General features: G+C 42.4%; 6 protein-coding genes across 6 annotated transcripts; 2 read left to right on the top strand and 4 right to left on the bottom strand.

Annotated features, from left to right (window-relative positions):
• Positions 1-588: 588 nt before the first annotated feature.
• EAE97_009661 (uncharacterized protein) lies at positions 589-2,014 on the bottom strand. Its single transcript, XM_038880176.1, has 6 exons — positions 1,847-2,014; positions 1,686-1,768; positions 1,452-1,520; positions 1,197-1,289; positions 1,091-1,105; positions 589-1,003 (listed from the first exon to the last, which is right to left on the bottom strand). Exons 1-6 carry the CDS (start codon positions 1,887-1,889, stop codon positions 896-898), a joined length of 411 nt encoding a protein of 136 aa, XP_038728882.1. The 5' UTR covers positions 1,890-2,014; the 3' UTR covers positions 589-895.
• Positions 2,015-4,215: 2,201 nt separating this feature from the next.
• On the bottom strand, positions 4,216-5,922 carry EAE97_009660 (uncharacterized protein). Its single transcript, XM_038880175.1, has 4 exons — positions 5,370-5,922; positions 4,632-5,239; positions 4,376-4,577; positions 4,216-4,321 (listed from the first exon to the last, which is right to left on the bottom strand). The coding sequence occupies exons 1-4, from the start codon at positions 5,587-5,589 to the stop codon at positions 4,269-4,271; spliced, it is 1,083 nt and encodes a 360-aa protein (XP_038728881.1). The 5' UTR covers positions 5,590-5,922; the 3' UTR covers positions 4,216-4,268.
• Positions 5,923-7,794: 1,872 nt separating this feature from the next.
• EAE97_009659 (uncharacterized protein) lies at positions 7,795-9,009 on the bottom strand (the record flags this gene model as incomplete). The annotated part of the gene is made up of 3 exons (XM_038880174.1): positions 7,795-8,157; positions 8,211-8,595; positions 8,645-9,009. The coding sequence occupies 3 exons, from the start codon at positions 9,007-9,009 to the stop codon at positions 7,795-7,797; spliced, it is 1,113 nt and encodes a 370-aa protein (XP_038728880.1).
• A 2,571-nt stretch (positions 9,010-11,580) lies between these two features.
• EAE97_009658 (uncharacterized protein) lies at positions 11,581-12,180 on the top strand (the record flags this gene model as incomplete). Its single annotated transcript, XM_038880173.1, has 1 exon — positions 11,581-12,180. One exon carries the CDS (start codon positions 11,581-11,583, stop codon positions 12,178-12,180), a length of 600 nt encoding a protein of 199 aa, XP_038728879.1.
• Positions 12,181-13,240: 1,060 nt separating this feature from the next.
• On the bottom strand, positions 13,241-14,367 carry EAE97_009657 (uncharacterized protein; the record flags this gene model as incomplete). Its single annotated transcript, XM_038880172.1, has 4 exons — positions 13,241-13,397; positions 13,448-13,565; positions 13,622-14,172; positions 14,249-14,367. 4 exons carry the CDS (start codon positions 14,365-14,367, stop codon positions 13,241-13,243), a joined length of 945 nt encoding a protein of 314 aa, XP_038728878.1.
• Positions 14,368-15,503: 1,136 nt separating this feature from the next.
• On the top strand, positions 15,504-16,521 carry EAE97_009656 (uncharacterized protein; the record flags this gene model as incomplete). The annotated part of the gene is made up of 3 exons (XM_038880171.1): positions 15,504-15,760; positions 15,812-16,336; positions 16,392-16,521. The coding sequence occupies 3 exons, from the start codon at positions 15,504-15,506 to the stop codon at positions 16,519-16,521; spliced, it is 912 nt and encodes a 303-aa protein (XP_038728877.1).
• Positions 16,522-16,796: the final 275 nt, after the last annotated feature.

Below are 16,796 nucleotides of genomic sequence, written 5' to 3'. Positions count from 1 at the left end.
CAAGTTCGAGAATGGTGAGGGATGCATGGGATTTTATTGGATATATGTATATGTGTGTACATGTTTGTATATGTAATAGAGATTGTATAGGTAGGTTTGAAAATTTCTTTTTGTAAGCTATAAGCTGGGTTCTATAAGCTAGGTTCTATATATGTATGTATGTATGTATGTATGTATGTATGTATGTATATACATATATATATACATCTTACTAAGTACATATACATACATGCTTTCTATCACTGAAACTTTGTTTTTGAACTACCACCACACACCTCTCTGGTTCCCTAGATATATCGATTGATCTGTATTGGGTGGATGGGAGGGAGAGGGAGGGAGAGGAGATGGAGGGGACAAGGGAGATGAGATGTTATGTTGTGTTATGGGCTACTTGTGTAAATACTAGATAGGTAGATAGATAGGTAGGTAGGTAGGTAGGTAGGTAGGTAGGTGGGTAGATATCTTGTACTTGCACTGGGTTATGCTTTATGGGATCTGGGCTGGGCTGGGCTGGACTGGGATTTTAAGGTTAAGATGAGATGGGATGAGGTAGGTATACTGGATAGATGGTGAGGGGAATGGAAGTTACTTTTTGAGAGGTGTGATTTATCATATCTTGTATCTTTTCAATCTCTTCTCATTTATTTCATTCATCATTCAGCATTCATCATTGATCAATCAGTAAATCACCTAGCCAAACCAAACCAAAGCTATCATCTTCCTGCACCCTACATACAATACACCCCGAGGTTCTTATAAATAGATAAAAAATACCTCTGGAATAAAACTGTTCTTCCTCTCTCCAATAACTCATTGGAAAGTATTGATTCTTAACGCCTGCTTCGCTTCTTTGCTTGCTTGCTCGCTTCTAAATACAACGGATATTTATAGTTATTTACATCTTTGATTTTATCTCTGCAAAGAGAGCTTTTAGTTTGTCCATGTCTGTTTTTTGTTGCGGCCAGCCGATGGACATGCCTTCTTCGGTGGAGGGTTTGGGAATCTGTGGAGGAGGGGGAGGAGGTTAGTTTGGGATGGGATGGGGTGGGAAATTGGGTATTGTGAGGATGACAGAGGAGAGGGGACGAACCATATGGAAATGTACCTAGAGAAGCTGTTAGTTATTGTAGTCTATGATGGCATTGGTAAGGGAGAGAGATCTAGGGGGTATGAGGGGAATAAGATGAGAAACATACGTGATCAACTTCCTGATGCGCAATACGTCCGTTATTCTGTAGCACATTGTAATTTTCCGCACCGGTTGCTACGACGAGTTTCTTTACTACGGGCTAGGTAGAGGTATTGTGTTAGTATTTGTTTTATTCTTGAGAATTGCTTATCTGGTATAATTCCATTGTAAAATATGTGCGTAGATGTGATATTCGTTTTTTCGAGTATGATGTCCAGGAAATGCGAAGAGAGGATGAGAAGGAAGGAAAATAGATAGGTACCAGAATCTCCTCTAACTGATCATCGGGAATATCGACCAATTTCTCGCCGTGATGTTTGGGAATTACGAGCTAGATATTGATCGATGTGTTAGTTTTGTTCTATCTGTATATCTCATCCACCCTCCATTCATTCATTCATCCATCCATAATCGGGAAACCTCGGAATAGCTTCACCCGCAGAAACACAAGTATACAAGCTTCGATACGATAACACGAATACAAGAAAATACTCACAGCGTGACCCTTGGACAAAGGATTAATATCCAAAAACGCAAGCACCTTTTCCGATTCGTAGAGTTTGAAAGAGGGAATATCTCCTACGAATGGACCACCAGGTTAGCCTTTGCATCGAGCGTTGGAATTGCGCTGAGATGTGACAGAGATGAGAAACTTGCCTTTGATTATCTTGCAGAAGATACATGCTGCTTGAGATGCCATTTTGAGTGATAGTATGTGAGTTTATTTGAACGTGAGGTCTGGGCTTGTGATTGTAATTGAAATTGTGTAGTGAAGTGGAATAATGAAATCGCAATTCAGGTCTTCGTTACCTACTTTTGAACGCGGGGTCGTTCTCACATTCCTGAAGCTCCATTGAGCTCTCCTCTCATACCTTGATTTCCGGATATTACCCGAGTCATTCAATCCACTCGTCCACTTTTCAATATATGAGCAATATAGTTTTGAAACCAGATTACATCATCAACAAATCACGCAAACTAGTATGATGGGCATGTTGCCAGAGTGGTTAATGGGTAAGACTTGAATGGATAATTCGGTTATCTTATGGTTTCGGCCTCGTAGGTTCAAATCCTGCACATGTCGTTTGCTTTTTGACTCTTTTGGTGATTTTTTGGTTGATGGGTAGTGTCTTGGGAAAGAGGTCGTTGGTACCTGGGTGGAGGAGAACATTTTTTGGCTTTGGACCAGAGATGTGCATCCATCAGATCGGCAGCATAATTTTCCTGGTGAAAATTACCCTCATCCTGTTGAATCGTCACCAAACTACCTAGTACTTTCTTTCCTGCAATACCATTTTGTTCTTGTTCCAAGTCGGGAACGATTCCTTCGTGGACGATCTATCTACTCGAATGACTGGTATGTCCTTTGTAAACACATCTCTAGTAGCACGACTAGTATCTTTCTTATGCGAGTGATCCTATAGCATTTATTTTCTCTTTGAGTCATTCTTCTCTTGAATTATTTTATTTCTACTCCATGTATATCTTCTAGGTATCTATCTATCCTTAAGTGTCAACTTCAAGCATTTGTATTCTAAGTGGCCCTACTTTATACATATATTCCTAGATATCATCTCATATACACTCATGATCACCTAGTAAGTATCATTTCGTAACCTTATTGAACCATGGCAAACCAAACACAGGATAGTACTATGCTCGTAATGACTAGAAAGCCTTCTCTCAAGAAGCGATTTGCGTGTTCAAGTATACGCCTCCGCTACCTCGAAATCCCACACATAGAGATTTGACGTAAATTTTATATCTCCAAGTTCCACGCCCTGTGTGCAGAGTATGCATTCTATATCGTAATTCCATAATATAATTACATTCGAAATACGAAGTCGAATTCTCTAAAACAATCAATATAGCTCTCGCGTTGTATCGTCATCACGCGAGCCTTCGTTTGCACTTATAGATGGCAACTTCCCCCCTTTTTGTCAAGTTTCCTCGGTTCCTCGCTACGCTTTATCGAAAAAGCCACTATTAGACTACGAATAATAATAATGTCTTCACTTTTGGGCTTGTTACCTTCGGTTACCTTCGATGATTACTTTAAAATTATTTCTCCTTTTGCACATAGCCTGGATATTTTACGTCTAAGCGAGGTAGGATGTATACAACAAATACCTCCATCATATAGCAACTTTCTGCTTTTCTCAAAAACTATTGAAATAGGATTGTAGATGAAGCTTTCCAGGATTCAAAATCATATATATTTGAGTTCTTTAGCCTGGTGTCATCCTGAAAACACTGAGTAAAATAGGGATGCCTTTTGAGCGGCAAAAAAGGATGAGTGGCAGCACCACTTTGTCAACACAGAGAGACGCTCTCCCGCAGTCAAACACAGCAAAAGAGTTGATCACTGGCGGTTTCGAACCGCCGACCTTGGCGTGCCAAACCTAGCTGAATGAACAGAACAGATATTAGCACCACGCTCTAACCAACTGAGCTAAGCGACCAGATTAGGTTATTGGTTGGGAGAGCACAACGTAGAAGCGTATATACATAAAACAATTGTGGTGCGGGCTGAAAAATGACTGTGGATGGAGGGAATGGCGGGAGGAGAGTATGAGTGGATGGAGGGGGTATGGTGGATGTGCTTAGTGGGGATTTAGCGATAGTAATAGCGGGAACGAATCATGAGGCAGGGCTAGGGTTTGTGCGCGGGCGTAAGGACGGAGTGGGTAGTGGATAGTGGATAGCGGAGGGATGGTGGGGCGGAGTGGTGGGCCTTGAGTGTAAAAGTGCGGCTAATGGAATTGGTGGAGATCATGGACTGGGGTGGAGGGTTACGAGACTCAGGGGGACGTTGAGCCTCTGGAGAATTGTAACTTTAGGTTATGAAAACTTGCATGTTTTCTTAAGCATCTTGATACTAGATCACGAAGTTTTGAATGCACATTGAAAATCTAGCTGGGCATTTGAGAGTTCATTGCACATATGTAACACATTTCTCATAAGATAAACACTAACCGTGAAACAGAATAAGACGCCCTAAACAACGTCTTGAAAGGAACTCGTGGGATATATAGTGTGTATGCTTCATCATTCATGCATTAATCTATCTAGGTATCTCTTACAAACGGGAACCAACAGAACTATCTTCCTTAATCTCGACCAATAATTTACCTATAGATTGTCAGTAAAAGGGTGTACAAGTACTGAGATAGGATGAGAACTTACCAGTATTAACACCTTGATACAATTCCATTAAAGCTTTTTCGGCAACACCAAGTCCACCCTTGATAATAGTCTCCTTTCTTTGGAGTTTGCCCTCTGCCAACCATTGAGACATCTCTTTACGGGCTTCAGCGTACTTGGATGCGTAATCGAAGACGATGAAACCTTGAAGACGAATTCTCATTGCGATGATCATTGAGAAGTTCTAACTTTGGTTAGCAAAGTGCGGCAAGCAATATTTGGAGAGAGTATGACATACCTTTGGTCCAACTGGAGTATCCGAGTTATATTGACTGATAGCACCACACATAACGAAAGTTGAGAATGGCTTCGCTCTGCTGAGAGCAAGTTCCAAAATCTCTCCTCCGACATTGTCAAAGAATACATCGATGAAGTTTGGTGTAGCAGCCTTGAACTTAGATGGGAAATCCTTATCCTTGTAGTTCAAAGCATCATCACAACCCAATTCCTTCAACCATTGTACTTTGTCATCACTTCCAGCAAGACCCAAAACCTTGGCTCCCTTAAGCTTAGCAATTTGACAAACAACACTTCCAGTAGCACCAGCGGCACCAGATACTACAACGAAATCTCCAGCCTTGATTTTTCCAACTTCCAGAATTCCGAAGTAGGCGGTAAGACCAGTCATTCCAAGAACACCAAGGGCATCGGTGAGCTTGCCGTTGGGTGGAAGATCAATAGGTGTGAGGTCTTTGGAAGCCATGATAGCTATTTCTTTCCATCCTGTAATGCCGGATGCGTAGTCACCGACATTGAATTTTGATGATTTGCTGGCGATGACCTTTCCAATGGAAACACCACGCATAACCTCACCAATTTGTACAGGTGGAACGTATGATCTTCTGTCTATTCCATCATTCAATGTCAGCATTTATCACGTGTGGAAGCGGGGTGTGTCAATAATGTTTCCCTCCACATCATTCACATCACTGGCTAATAGGGTAATAGAGGCAAGAAAATAACAGTCGGTACGTACCATTCAACCAACCTCTCATGGCCGGGTCCAATGAAAGATATAACACTTCAACCAAGACTTGATCATCTTTGAGATCTGCCTCCGTTACCATTGGATTCTCCTTCTTCTCGAAAGTCTCTCCTGGAACAATTTGTCCAGTAGGACGCTTTGCTAAAACCACCGATTGATATGTTGATTGAGCCATTATGTTCTTTGAACGTTTGATCTTTTGACCGTCCATTTTGATATTCCGTCTGCAGTCAGTCTCTTATATATGCGCGAATCGTTGCTTTTTCGTCCGAGATAGGCTTCCGAACAGATTTGTATCTCTTTCCGTTTCTAGATCAAACGCTTGACGTGATGTGGGCTTACTGCAATGCGGACCGATCCAATGCAATCAAAAATCTATAATAAACACTACACCGCAACCAAGGTCATCCAGGTACTGTCTCACGTCGTAATTCGATGCCTCTTCTCCTGTATCAATAGATTTCTCCGAAGCAATCGCGCTGCAATATTCACTCAAATCCACAAAAGTCTCAAGGCGCTTTTTCCAAACTTGCGTATGTCTTCCGATGCAGTTGTTCTCAAACCTTCAAACATTGCTGCGTTTGATGACAAAATGGTTCAAATACTCAAGGTTCACCAATAACCGTGAGCCGAGGCAGGCTCGCGGACGATCTTCTTGCCTCACCGAAATGGCTTTGCTTCCTATTTGGGTTACCATGCCGAAAGTACCGACATGCCGTTCTAGGATTTTCCCGAAAGCAAAAACTTATCCCTATTCTTATAAGGCTCAGCAGCATGGAGGTCGGCATGAACGACACCAAGACCTCTCTAGAAGGATATTGGGTACTTGAGAATGATCTATATCCTTTAAACCCTTTCATCAGAATATCCTTATAATTTGAGATCTCAGGATTACTTGTGCCATTATTAGACCGTCAGAATCATCAGGATTGTCGTCATCATCTAACAGTTTATTGATATCTTAATTGATTTCCACCAAAGATATCACGAAAATGTTACCTGATTGGGACCAATCGGAATCAAATTATGGTTGGGTCAGAATTAATCGAGTGTCTCTAAATAAGACTACAAAAACCGGTATCCTTACCGAGAGTTTTTGCTGTATGTCATCGGAGACGAACCGAAAGAAGATGCAGATGCGCGATTCCTAGATGTGTGCATTGACATCGGAGAATCGTATCGAAAAAGGATATTCCATTAGGATCAAGATGCACGGAGACGGCCAATGTTGAGACAACCGAGTGGACTATGAAGCAAAGGCACTTCGGCGCGAGCAACCGTATACGGTCGCAATCGCGTTGTTGAGAACTCTTTTTCTAGGTATCAAAATCAAAGCTCATAAACGAAGCAAGTTCATAGGCATTGTGATTTGTAGGGCTCGGTTTGAGACGGGCTTGAGCTATTTTGAAATTTGTTGATCTCGGGGCTTTTCTCTGCACAGGTAAAGTGGCTCTTAAAGTTTCCGTTTCCGTACGGGCATACTACTTTATCAGGTACACTACGTCCGAAAATTCTTCAACAGAGGAAAGATTTTGCCTTTTTGTTCGTTTTGAGACACACGAGTCGTGCATGACCGACCGGGTCGACCGACGTAAGTTTCGGACGCAAGTCACAGATTGTTTACGGAAAGGGGTAGTCAACGCCGTGCCGCACGTTATTACGATTCTCCTGCGTGTTGCATATAAAAACGTGTAGTTTTTTGCATAATGCTACATGCGGGCTGCGATGTCACGACAAGCAACGTTTATGCGGAAGATGGGAGTCGGCGCGGGTATACTTCTCCATGGAATCTTGTGGAGTTATGGGTGTCCGAGCCCCGCTACACTATAAGGATAGGATGGCCCCTCATTTAGGGCCGTAGGATTCAGGTATTGTTCTGACAAATTCACCGCTCGATCAACTTATCTTGTTCCACTATTTCAGGGTCTTTTGAGCCTTATCGATTTTGTGTCAACAGACGACGTTCAGTCCAAAGTGACGTTTACCTTATTCCTTGACCGATATCCCATATCCTGAAACCCTAGCCTGCCACCCTTTGTCGCTTTAGAGGTCGTCTGATATCTTTGAGTGGGTTATTAAGTGCCGTTGTTATGTTGATTGCTCGGTATATACGAATATACACGGTGTATAGTGGATATGATTGAAAACATGGCTTGACCTTATGTTACGATGTACACTGAGTATTGATAGATGCCTGACTTGACGATCCCTTGTTTCGTGTGAGCCTTAGAGCGGCCGATTCACAGTAGGTTAGTACATCAATTATACACATATGTGATTGTAGAATAGAATTTCTGCGAATATTTTTATTTTATATACAAACAACGGTGCCCAAGTATATACACCCTTTATCCTCTCTCTCCTCCTGTTTCAGGTGACCCTTATTCTCTCACTTCTCCTCGCTCCCCATGTATATTTATGCGGGGCAGCCAGTTGCTGGGTAGTTACAGGTGCTGTTCTTTGCGCCTCCTGTGATCTTGACACCAGAGAACTTGATATTGCTACAGCTTCCTTCACCACAAAGCACATAGTAATTTCTAGCACTGGCTGCAGCTGTTCCAACCACATTTTCAAATAAAACGTTCTCAATCTTGACACCGTTAGTTGGCTCTCCTGTTGGACCTCCGTTAAGATAATCTTGTTGTACATCGATTCCATAAGTATCAATATTGGTGAGCTTGATGTTGCTGTATGTGATGTTGGAGATGAAACCGGTGGTTCCAGAATTTGACTTGATGCGAGCTCCGTTGCTGGAATTGACTAATTCGCTGTTCTTGAACTGAAAATATATGAGTAAGTAAATTTTTCAATATCGAAGTAAATATAACTTACTGTGATATTTGTAACATTGTTGTTACTCTTTCCACCAACAGATCCGATGGAGAGACCATGACCACCTGAGCAATATAACCCATCGATGGTGATGTTGTTCCCGCTCGTGACGGCTACACAATCATCCTGGTTGAAAACTTTTGTATTCTTGATGATTGTGTTGCTGGATGAGCTGACATCAAATCCATCTGAATTATGTGCTGCGGCCAATGTACCACTTGCTGCATTTGGCGCGTCTCCTGCTGTGTTGTTGAGGACCAAATTTTGAATGGTCAGTCCGACAGCACCGGTAATAGTGAAAAGATGGACGGGCCAGTTTTGAATGTAGAGATTCTCAATGACGGAATTTCCGATCAATTTCGAGGCTGCGATGAAATGGTTTGGTCTAAATTCATTTTTAGCTGCATGGTCATTGAATTGACGTGGAGGCATACTTTGGCACACCACCGTTTGAACCAAGACCATCCCAATAAGCCTGGCCATTACCATCGATAATTGCATCGGGCTTAGCGGTAACAGTGATTCCAGAACCGCCCAGCTTGATTGGCTCGAAGCTGCTTTCATTGGTGAATCCAAATGTTGTTTTTCCAGCAAAGGTGATTGTTGTACCAGCCTTAACTTTGGTAAGGTCAATACTGCTACCTGATGGTGCAAATACGTTGTTCAAAACAATGGCGGTAGAGGACGCAACACAAGGAGCGATTTGGGAATACACCGAAGCAGTACAAGCTGTCTGGGCAGTGCAAGCACCTGACAAGGTGAGGGCTAAAAGCCCAGAGATCTGAGAGTTCTTATGCATGATGAAACGATCAAGTAGAATGGATGGGAGTCAAACTTGGCAATGTGTGCTCTTGGGGATATCCGCCTTTATGAAGTCCTAGAGGCCAAGCATAGCAATCTCCCGAAATCGTATTCTTTTCATGTGAACAATCGCCGAATAATGAGCGAAATGAATTTGTCATGGGCCGGAATAACTACGTACATTGGGTTTCCGCAAATCAATATAAACTCAGGCAGGAAGGTTGGAAGGATCATCCACAATTTGCCAGAAAACGGCAGCTCATAGGCACCAGATGATGTTGAACACACCGGTACTAGATATTATCTCCACAATCTTCAGACGGAAATTAATCTGTAGTCATGGGGATTTCCCCATGTTTCAACTCCATATCCCCAGATTTCAGCTTGGCAGCGGGTCGGCACTTCCCTCGTGTTGACAAGTTTGAATTTTCCACGAATGGTGAAGTTTACCAGAGAAGCTTTATTTGAATCACCAATTTAAGTAGGTTTTAATCAGTCCCTTAAATCTTCCATTTAGCATGAATCTAGAACGTATCTATGCTTTCTGGTTGGAGGCCAAGATTTGTCCGCGATGATCATCACGTGCTTGAAACCACACTAAAACCTACTTATCCACCACCAGTCTTGTTGAATCTCATATAAAGTCTTGCAAGCCACTCGCCAAGGCGGAGGAATCGACATACTAGTCAGTTTGTTCATTGGGAAGGTGACTGGAAGGCTGCAACGCTATACAGAACAGGATTGTGTTACTGAGTCTCGTGCCAGATTATGTGACTTCACAATGAAAGATTTGTACGTTGGATGGTTCAATGTCCGATTTTCGTCATAATGATGATATCAAGGAGCAAGCTTCTTGAAGCGCTGGATGCGCTACAATCACCTACGCCTAGCCCAATTGATTCGGACTGGACAAACAGACGGAGAATTTGAAATGATCCGAGCTTATCATTTGACCGACAGTAAAAGCTTCTTATAACACAGAGAACGTAGATGTATTATCTTGGCAGCGACGAGAAAAGGGGCAAAAGAATTCTTGGCTATCGGGAATAAGGAGATTAAGGGATATCCGAAGTGGTGAGATCACGTGTATGGCAGAAGCTCCCGAACTTCCGCCAGAATATCGACAATGTTCAGCAAAGAGATTTCCCTTTGCAAAAACTCTGCCATATGAAGGAATGCATAATTTGGTAATGATTGGTAAAGCAAAGAGCGTTACTACCTTGCAATGGTGCGAGACGGGTCTGATCATGAGCCTCTCCCGGCTACATTGACATACAGAGCACATATACAATGATCACGAAATATGTGCTTGTAAGATTGCAGCATTCTCGATCCAGTCATAAGAGGATTAAGTTGAATAGGATGACGCTCTTTTTCACATCAAACGAAGTTCGAAGTTCTACGGCATATCCGGGGTGTTATTTATTTGACTCACCAATATTCCTTGTCAAAATGTGGTCTGACATTTGGGGGCTAAAGGGTGATTGCACGAAAAAGTAACATCCATCACATGCAGGATGGCAGCCATGCATCAAAGCAAGTCGAATTGCAACATGATTTTTTCAATTGGCCATCAGGAACGAGTGCTATACGGGCCCCTCCTTCTGCCTCAATGATCTTCCCTCTGTTGTTGCGCCCATCTTCGGATGCTTCTGCAAAAATGGTCATATGATCCGTCTTATCATTTCCGATATCGAATCAAATGTTATCATCATGTCGGTCGCAAGGGTTACTGTCCTCCATGCAAATTCGCGCTGAATCCTTGCATGATGGCTGTGTGCATCCTACCCACTGTTGGAAAGCAAGGTTTGAAGCAATTGATATAAGGGCTCGCCCTCTCTGAACATGCTCTTTACACTTAAGGGCGACCGTTCTCTGTGAAAATCACCTTTTTCATTTCTGTCTTATAATTGTTCGGTTCAATGATGACCGCCTTTGAGGCATTGAGCTGTTCATGCAGCTACGACCAATCGCACGCAACAATTGATCGCGACGAAGGATTCAGACGAACCAAGAGGTCTGATTGGCTCTAGACTAAGGGCACTATACGATACTCTTATGAATTAAAGAAGAGCCTGTGAGGGCGTGCCAAGCGAATTCATTAAGAGAATTTGTACAGTGCCAGCGAAATCGCCCTTTTCAAAGTCACTCCCCGTGACTTGATACTATCAAGGATTGGGACGCGTTTACAATGATATTTTTGGCAAGCGACAGAGGCTACCGGTGATTGATTGGTGTGCTGTACTGAGAGCGTGAGGTAAGTAATGAAATGAGTGAGGTAGGTTGGATAGGTAAATTGCAGACTCCTAGTCTTTCTCCGTTATCCGATAATCACCACCCCTCTTAAATAGACAATCATTTCATTTACCTTCAACAAGCTCTACTATTCAATCAAAAGTAGCTTGCATGATTGATTGTTATAAAAACCCGAGTCGCTGTTCTTGTCAATACTATAGATTTACTTACCTCCTTTTTCAATCAACAAAAGTGTATGTTCATCATCAACCCCTTCATCCATTTGCCAATGACTCTCAGAGACTAACTTCGCTGCCTAGCTGCCTCAATCAGAATGTCAAGCTCTTTCCAAACATCGATTTCTGACCTCGCAGGCATCCACGTGCCGTCGAAAAATGTATGCGAGTGGATTTTCCAAGGCGATACAATTTCTATGAATCAATACTTTGGTGACATCGCCGAAGACCTTGCTCCAGACTTGGTCAATGAACTCTCTACGAGTTGCAACTTTGCGACAGTGAATATCGACCAACACAAAAAAATTGTGAATACATCGGCACGGTCTTCCTTTGACCATCGTCTATCCGACAGTACTTGTGCTGCTAGCTCGTATGCAGATACGGAAACTTCCATGAGACCGCAATATACTAGCCCATCCTCCGAATCAATTTCACAGTCCTCGATCATTATCCTGACTCCAACTACCTCCGTTGATGATAATGGGGATAACAACATCCCCGTAAGCCAAAATGACTCGATCGGGTTGCAGCACCAATCTGCATACTCCAGTTTCCCAACCTATACCAGTAGCTCGACACCTCTCCACACTTGGGTTGGAACCCCCGAAGTTCACGAGCAGATGGCCTTCAATCTATCAGACCCTAAAACTCATCTGGCCACACAAAAGAAAGGCAAGAAATTAGCTGGCAAATAGGTACAAAATCAAAGTGATGATTTATATAAAAGGAAGGATGCGAAGATCATCATTTAGCCGGTGGACTGGTTTGGGAAAGCCTTTGTTTATGATTTTGCCATTAGATGTTAATTAGGGAGTACTGCCGGCGCAATGATGTCAATGTGACTATGAATGCCATGTTCATGAGATAGGCATTTGAGACTGCTGGCAGCTGTTATTTAAGAACGGGGACAAAGAATTGATTGTCACATATTGCTCTTTTATTCACTTCATTTCACAGAAAGCACTAGGGCTTCTTTTTAGTTAGACGGTTTTTACATGGACTTTGGGTACAAATTTAAGATCTCTACACTCTTACGTTGGATTAGATGTCTGTCTTTCGAAAATACATGTTTGCCATTAAAGTTTAAGCTTAAGCTTGAAGTTCCACACTCCACGTTCTTCCCCACTGCTAGTAAGTTCTAACATTGCTAGTGAAGGGAGTACCCGCTCTTAGTTTAATTCTCCACTTCAGCACTTTCTCGTTATCTTTCGCACTTCCCTACTTATAATTTCTTGACCTCATATCTCTGTTTAATTGAGTCGTATTTTCTGTTTCATAACTCGATCTATTATCCTTCCTCGTATTTCTTTGTTGATAGATGAAAACTGATACTAACGGAGAATACCCAGAGCAAGCCGAAGCTTCGTGTAATGTGTGTTTGTGATTGACCCAAGGAGCCAAGGGAGAGAAAGATTTTGAACCATAGTTCGGAGTAAGATGATTGCATTTTTCCAGACGGCTTACGAAACCCGGTTCAGGCATTAACAATCCATGTAGTCTGTGTCAATGCACCCAAATCGCGATAATACTATCCATCAAAATGGTGTTGATGGTATACAAAATGAGGGGAGTTGTAGCTGGCGAATCTTCGTACCGGCTTTCTGGTTATACTGCAGCTTTGCGATTGCGGGGAACTCGACCCGTTTGAATTCAACGACCAATGTGGGCTTTGAAATAGGCAATGACTATAGAGATAGTATACTCCACTCATTTGACCAAGAACATTCTAGAACAAGACATATACAATTCTGTTTATTATTTCCCAAACACCAAAACAGCATATTGAAATGTCTGGTTCGAATACGCCCTTCTCGTCGCCCTCAGCGCACCTACAAACGCTAGCCCTTCCCTTCCTTGCGAAAGAGCAAAAAGCCATAATTTTGGCTTGGTAATTAAGGACCACGATATATCCCTAACATGGTTATCAGCCAATTAACGAATTAAAGTCAAACAGTCACTTACCATGTCCTCGACACCTTTTCACTGATCTCGAGTGGTTCAACCAAGAGACTTAGCCCCTTCATCCCAGCTAAGCGTACAAATACTTCTTGACCGATGAGTGGAGGAAGCATCATGCCATCTTGAAATCACCAAGATTAGTATCAAACTCATTCGAAATTTCTAAAGATGTCTTACTTTCAATAGCTGTCAAGTCATCATTTTGTTGCCTAGTCTTTAGACCGTTGTTCATACATGAATCAACTGCAAACCAATCCGCAAGCACCAGCTTTCCTCCAATATCCAACAGCTTTGCTACGTCACTGACGAACTTTCTCTTATCTGGAAGATGACTTATTGCATCCGAAATCCATACACAGTCAAACGTTTTCGTCGTTTCATTCCTAAAAGTTTCTTCTATCATCTCAGCGTCTAGAGCCATGAATTTCACTCTTCCTTTTCCCAGCCTAATGAAACCATCTTCATCCTCATCTCCGCCATCTGCCTCTCCTATACTCACTCGCCTTGCAATCCTTATCTCTGCATCACTTAATGCGATTCCCATCACCTCACAACCCAGTTCTCGTGCTAGATATCGAGATGTACCACCGAGTCCACATCCGACATCCAGTACTTTACTTCCCGGTTCGAGGTTCGACTGGCGAACCAAGAGTTCTATTTGTTGTATTTGAGCAACTTCTTTTGTATCAGTGGGAGTGAGGAAGTATCCGTGGTGGATATGTTCGCCCCTGTTTCTGTGAGTCTGAATGAATCTTGGAAGGATTACAAAGGTATAAACATCAAAGGCAACATAAGGAGACTTACCAAAGAGAATAATAGTATTCAGCGCAAACGTCGTAATGATAAATGATCCTATCTTTCAATAATTTGGACGGTTCTTCGGGGTGTCTTTCGCCCACATTCCGAGTTAATTCACCACTCATCTTCACTTATAGAGATGCTTGAATTTTTACACGCAATTTTGAGCAGAGCTCTAGTAGTTGAATCAATTTTACTAATCTCCGTGTGGTAACTATGTAACTTGTTATGTTGCTCACTCAGAGCAGGCTGCATGAGGCGCTTAGATGTTACTCTAGGATGCGTTCCTTTTGACCTCATGAATCCTCAGCGGTAAGAATATCGCAAAACTCATCCATAAGCGCCTCGAGAGGCAAGAAACCTCGTCTAAACAGACTAGATGGCCATACGAATAGTTATTTGTACATGCATCATTTAATTGAGTATCTTTTTAAAATTGTTCTATCAATGCGAACATGGAAAGTTATTACCAAAGTGGTATACTTCTGTAATTAACTGAAATTCTCGGGTTACTGCTCAGTGAGCTCTATAGGAGTTTGTATACCAAATTAGCGTCCTTGCGTTTTTGAAGAATGGGGTCGAGCCGAAGGATGCGAACCGCCGACCACATAGATCGTCGTCTTGCGCGGTAAAATATCCAACATGTGGTCCTTGCGCAATACCTTCTCATTTCAGTCGTCTTCATAGGAGATGCATACTAGAGTACCATTCTTTAGGTTGTGCTCCGATTCAGGCTGGGGAAGTCCCTTGCAGGAATCGTTCTAGGGCCACAAACAGACACAATCCGCTTCCATCGAGCTTCATATTCTTGAACACCTTTGAAGAGTTACTTTTATGTCGATTGAAACTTTTACTTAGGTGATTTAGAATATCCGTATCTTGCGTAGTCTTTGCATTACTTTCGGCCATCATTTCATATCAATTGCAACGGTGTGCAATCAATTACCGCTCCTATAACACGATTCGGTCGACGGAATGATGATTCGTAGGCGGGAAGGGCCCAGTAACCTTTCCTATCATCAACCAAGGGGCCGAATTACCAGTTGATTGAGGCTTCAATCCGACCTATAAGTTGGATGTGTACATAATTTCGCTCCCGCCAAAATGTTGGGATGGTGTAAAAAGTCCTGTACCGCCAAGTTCTGAATGAGTACAAGTCATCTTCGGCCCTTCATTTTGAAGCAACATTCTTTCATTATTCTCTATTTACTTTTTTCAAAAAGAATTATTTTCTTAAATTTGTTGAAAAACGTCTGAAGTCATGTCTTATTACGCAAATTGTCTGAAAGTTTCAGACGAATGCCCTGTCTCGGCGACACCATTTGGATACGCACCATCACTTCCAGCTAACGCTACTTTGCTGGCCATTTTCTGCATCGTTACGATCGCACAGTTGATACAAGGCTTCAGGTATCAGACTTGGGGATTCACAGCTACGTTCATACTGGGGAGTTTGTGCGAAGTATTTGGGTATGCTGGGAGAGTAATGATGGCATCTAGTCCCTGGAGTCATGTTGGGTAAGATTTTCATCCGTTGAATCCATTCATATGAGACTAACAATTATTCAGATTCACTCTCCAAAATCTCTTCCTCACAGTTGGCCCCCTATTCTTCCTCAACGGAGTATTCCTCTGCTACACAAACATAATCGAAACCTACAGCATCACCCTCTCCCGCATCAATCCCGCCACCTACCCTCTCATCTCGACCTCCGTCACACTTCTCCCTTTTATTCTCCTCACCTCCGGGTCTCTCCTTCAAAGCACTTCTGCAGTCGGCTTTACTCCACCCTTCTATCTCTCTACCGGCTCCCACATCGTCATCGCAGGCTTGAGCTTTCAATTACTTTCGATGATTTGTTTTGGTGTTTTGCATGCAGATTATAAGATCCAAGTTCGTGCCTATCACGAACAATTAAATGCGTATGCAGAAAACACGCGCGCCTCGAGACGGTTTATGTATTTCTATATTGCACTTCCAACAACATTTTTGGCAGTCGGCATCAGTGCTATTTACAGAATGGCTGTTTTGGGGCAAGGATGGGGAATGAGCTTTATGAAGAATGAGATTGGATTCATTTGTTTGGAGGGAATGTAAGTTTATTGTTCTAATTTTTATGGTGTGAGGACTGTACTGACTACTTCGTAGAACTGTGGCGATTGCGGGTTATGCATTGTCAATTGTTCATCCGGGTTATGTGTTCAGACCAACGGAGTACATTAATCACAAGAGTGCAGAGATGATTAGTGATGATAAATTGGAAGAGGCTTGGAATTGAGGGTGATGAAATCGGAAGTGAGTAGTCTCTCTATAAATAGTTGAGTTGTTGGCTGTACTGCGACTTTGGAGACTCACCGATTGTTATGGCGCTTATCCTATGAAGGTGCGGCCTTTGAAAGACCACAGAGATATTTAAGCAAGTGGAGGATGGCGTTATGGGCCTGGTTTTTTTATCGTTGGTTCTACGCCGAAGTTGATTGTATGAACATGAAGTAGAATTAGAGGAATTTTTTACTTATAAAGATTGTTTAATGCTTGCTTTATTGAGGCACC

This window comes from Botrytis byssoidea (genome assembly GCF_014898295.1).
Source record: "Botrytis byssoidea strain MUCL 94 chromosome Unknown BBYS_023, whole genome shotgun sequence".
Lineage (NCBI taxonomy): Eukaryota > Fungi > Ascomycota > Leotiomycetes > Helotiales > Sclerotiniaceae > Botrytis > Botrytis byssoidea.
The sequence above is the reverse complement of the archived record's forward strand: the minus strand, read 5'-3'. Positions and strand labels throughout refer to the sequence as shown.

Excerpts from the sequence above, each read along its gene's own strand:
- EAE97_009661 (XM_038880176.1), bottom strand. The coding sequence starts at position 1,889 with ATGGCATCTCAAGCAGCATGTATCTTCTGCAAGATAATCAAAG. Across the intron at positions 1,769-1,846 it reads CTTCTGCAAGATAATCAAAG|GAGATATTCCCTCTTTCAAA; the intron begins GCAAGTTTCTCA and ends GTCCATTCGTAG. Across the intron at positions 1,290-1,451 it reads ATCAGTTAGAGGAGATTCTG|CCCGTAGTAAAGAAACTCGT; the intron begins GTACCTATCTAT and ends ACCTCTACCTAG.
- EAE97_009660 (XM_038880175.1), bottom strand. The coding sequence starts at position 5,589 with ATGGACGGTCAAAAGATCAAACGTTCAAAGAACATAATGGCTCAATCA. Across the intron at positions 4,578-4,631 it reads ATACTCCAGTTGGACCAAAG|AACTTCTCAATGATCATCGC; the intron begins GTATGTCATACT and ends AACCAAAGTTAG. Across the intron at positions 4,322-4,375 it reads GTATCAAGGTGTTAATACTG|GTAAATTATTGGTCGAGATT; the intron begins GTAAGTTCTCAT and ends GACAATCTATAG.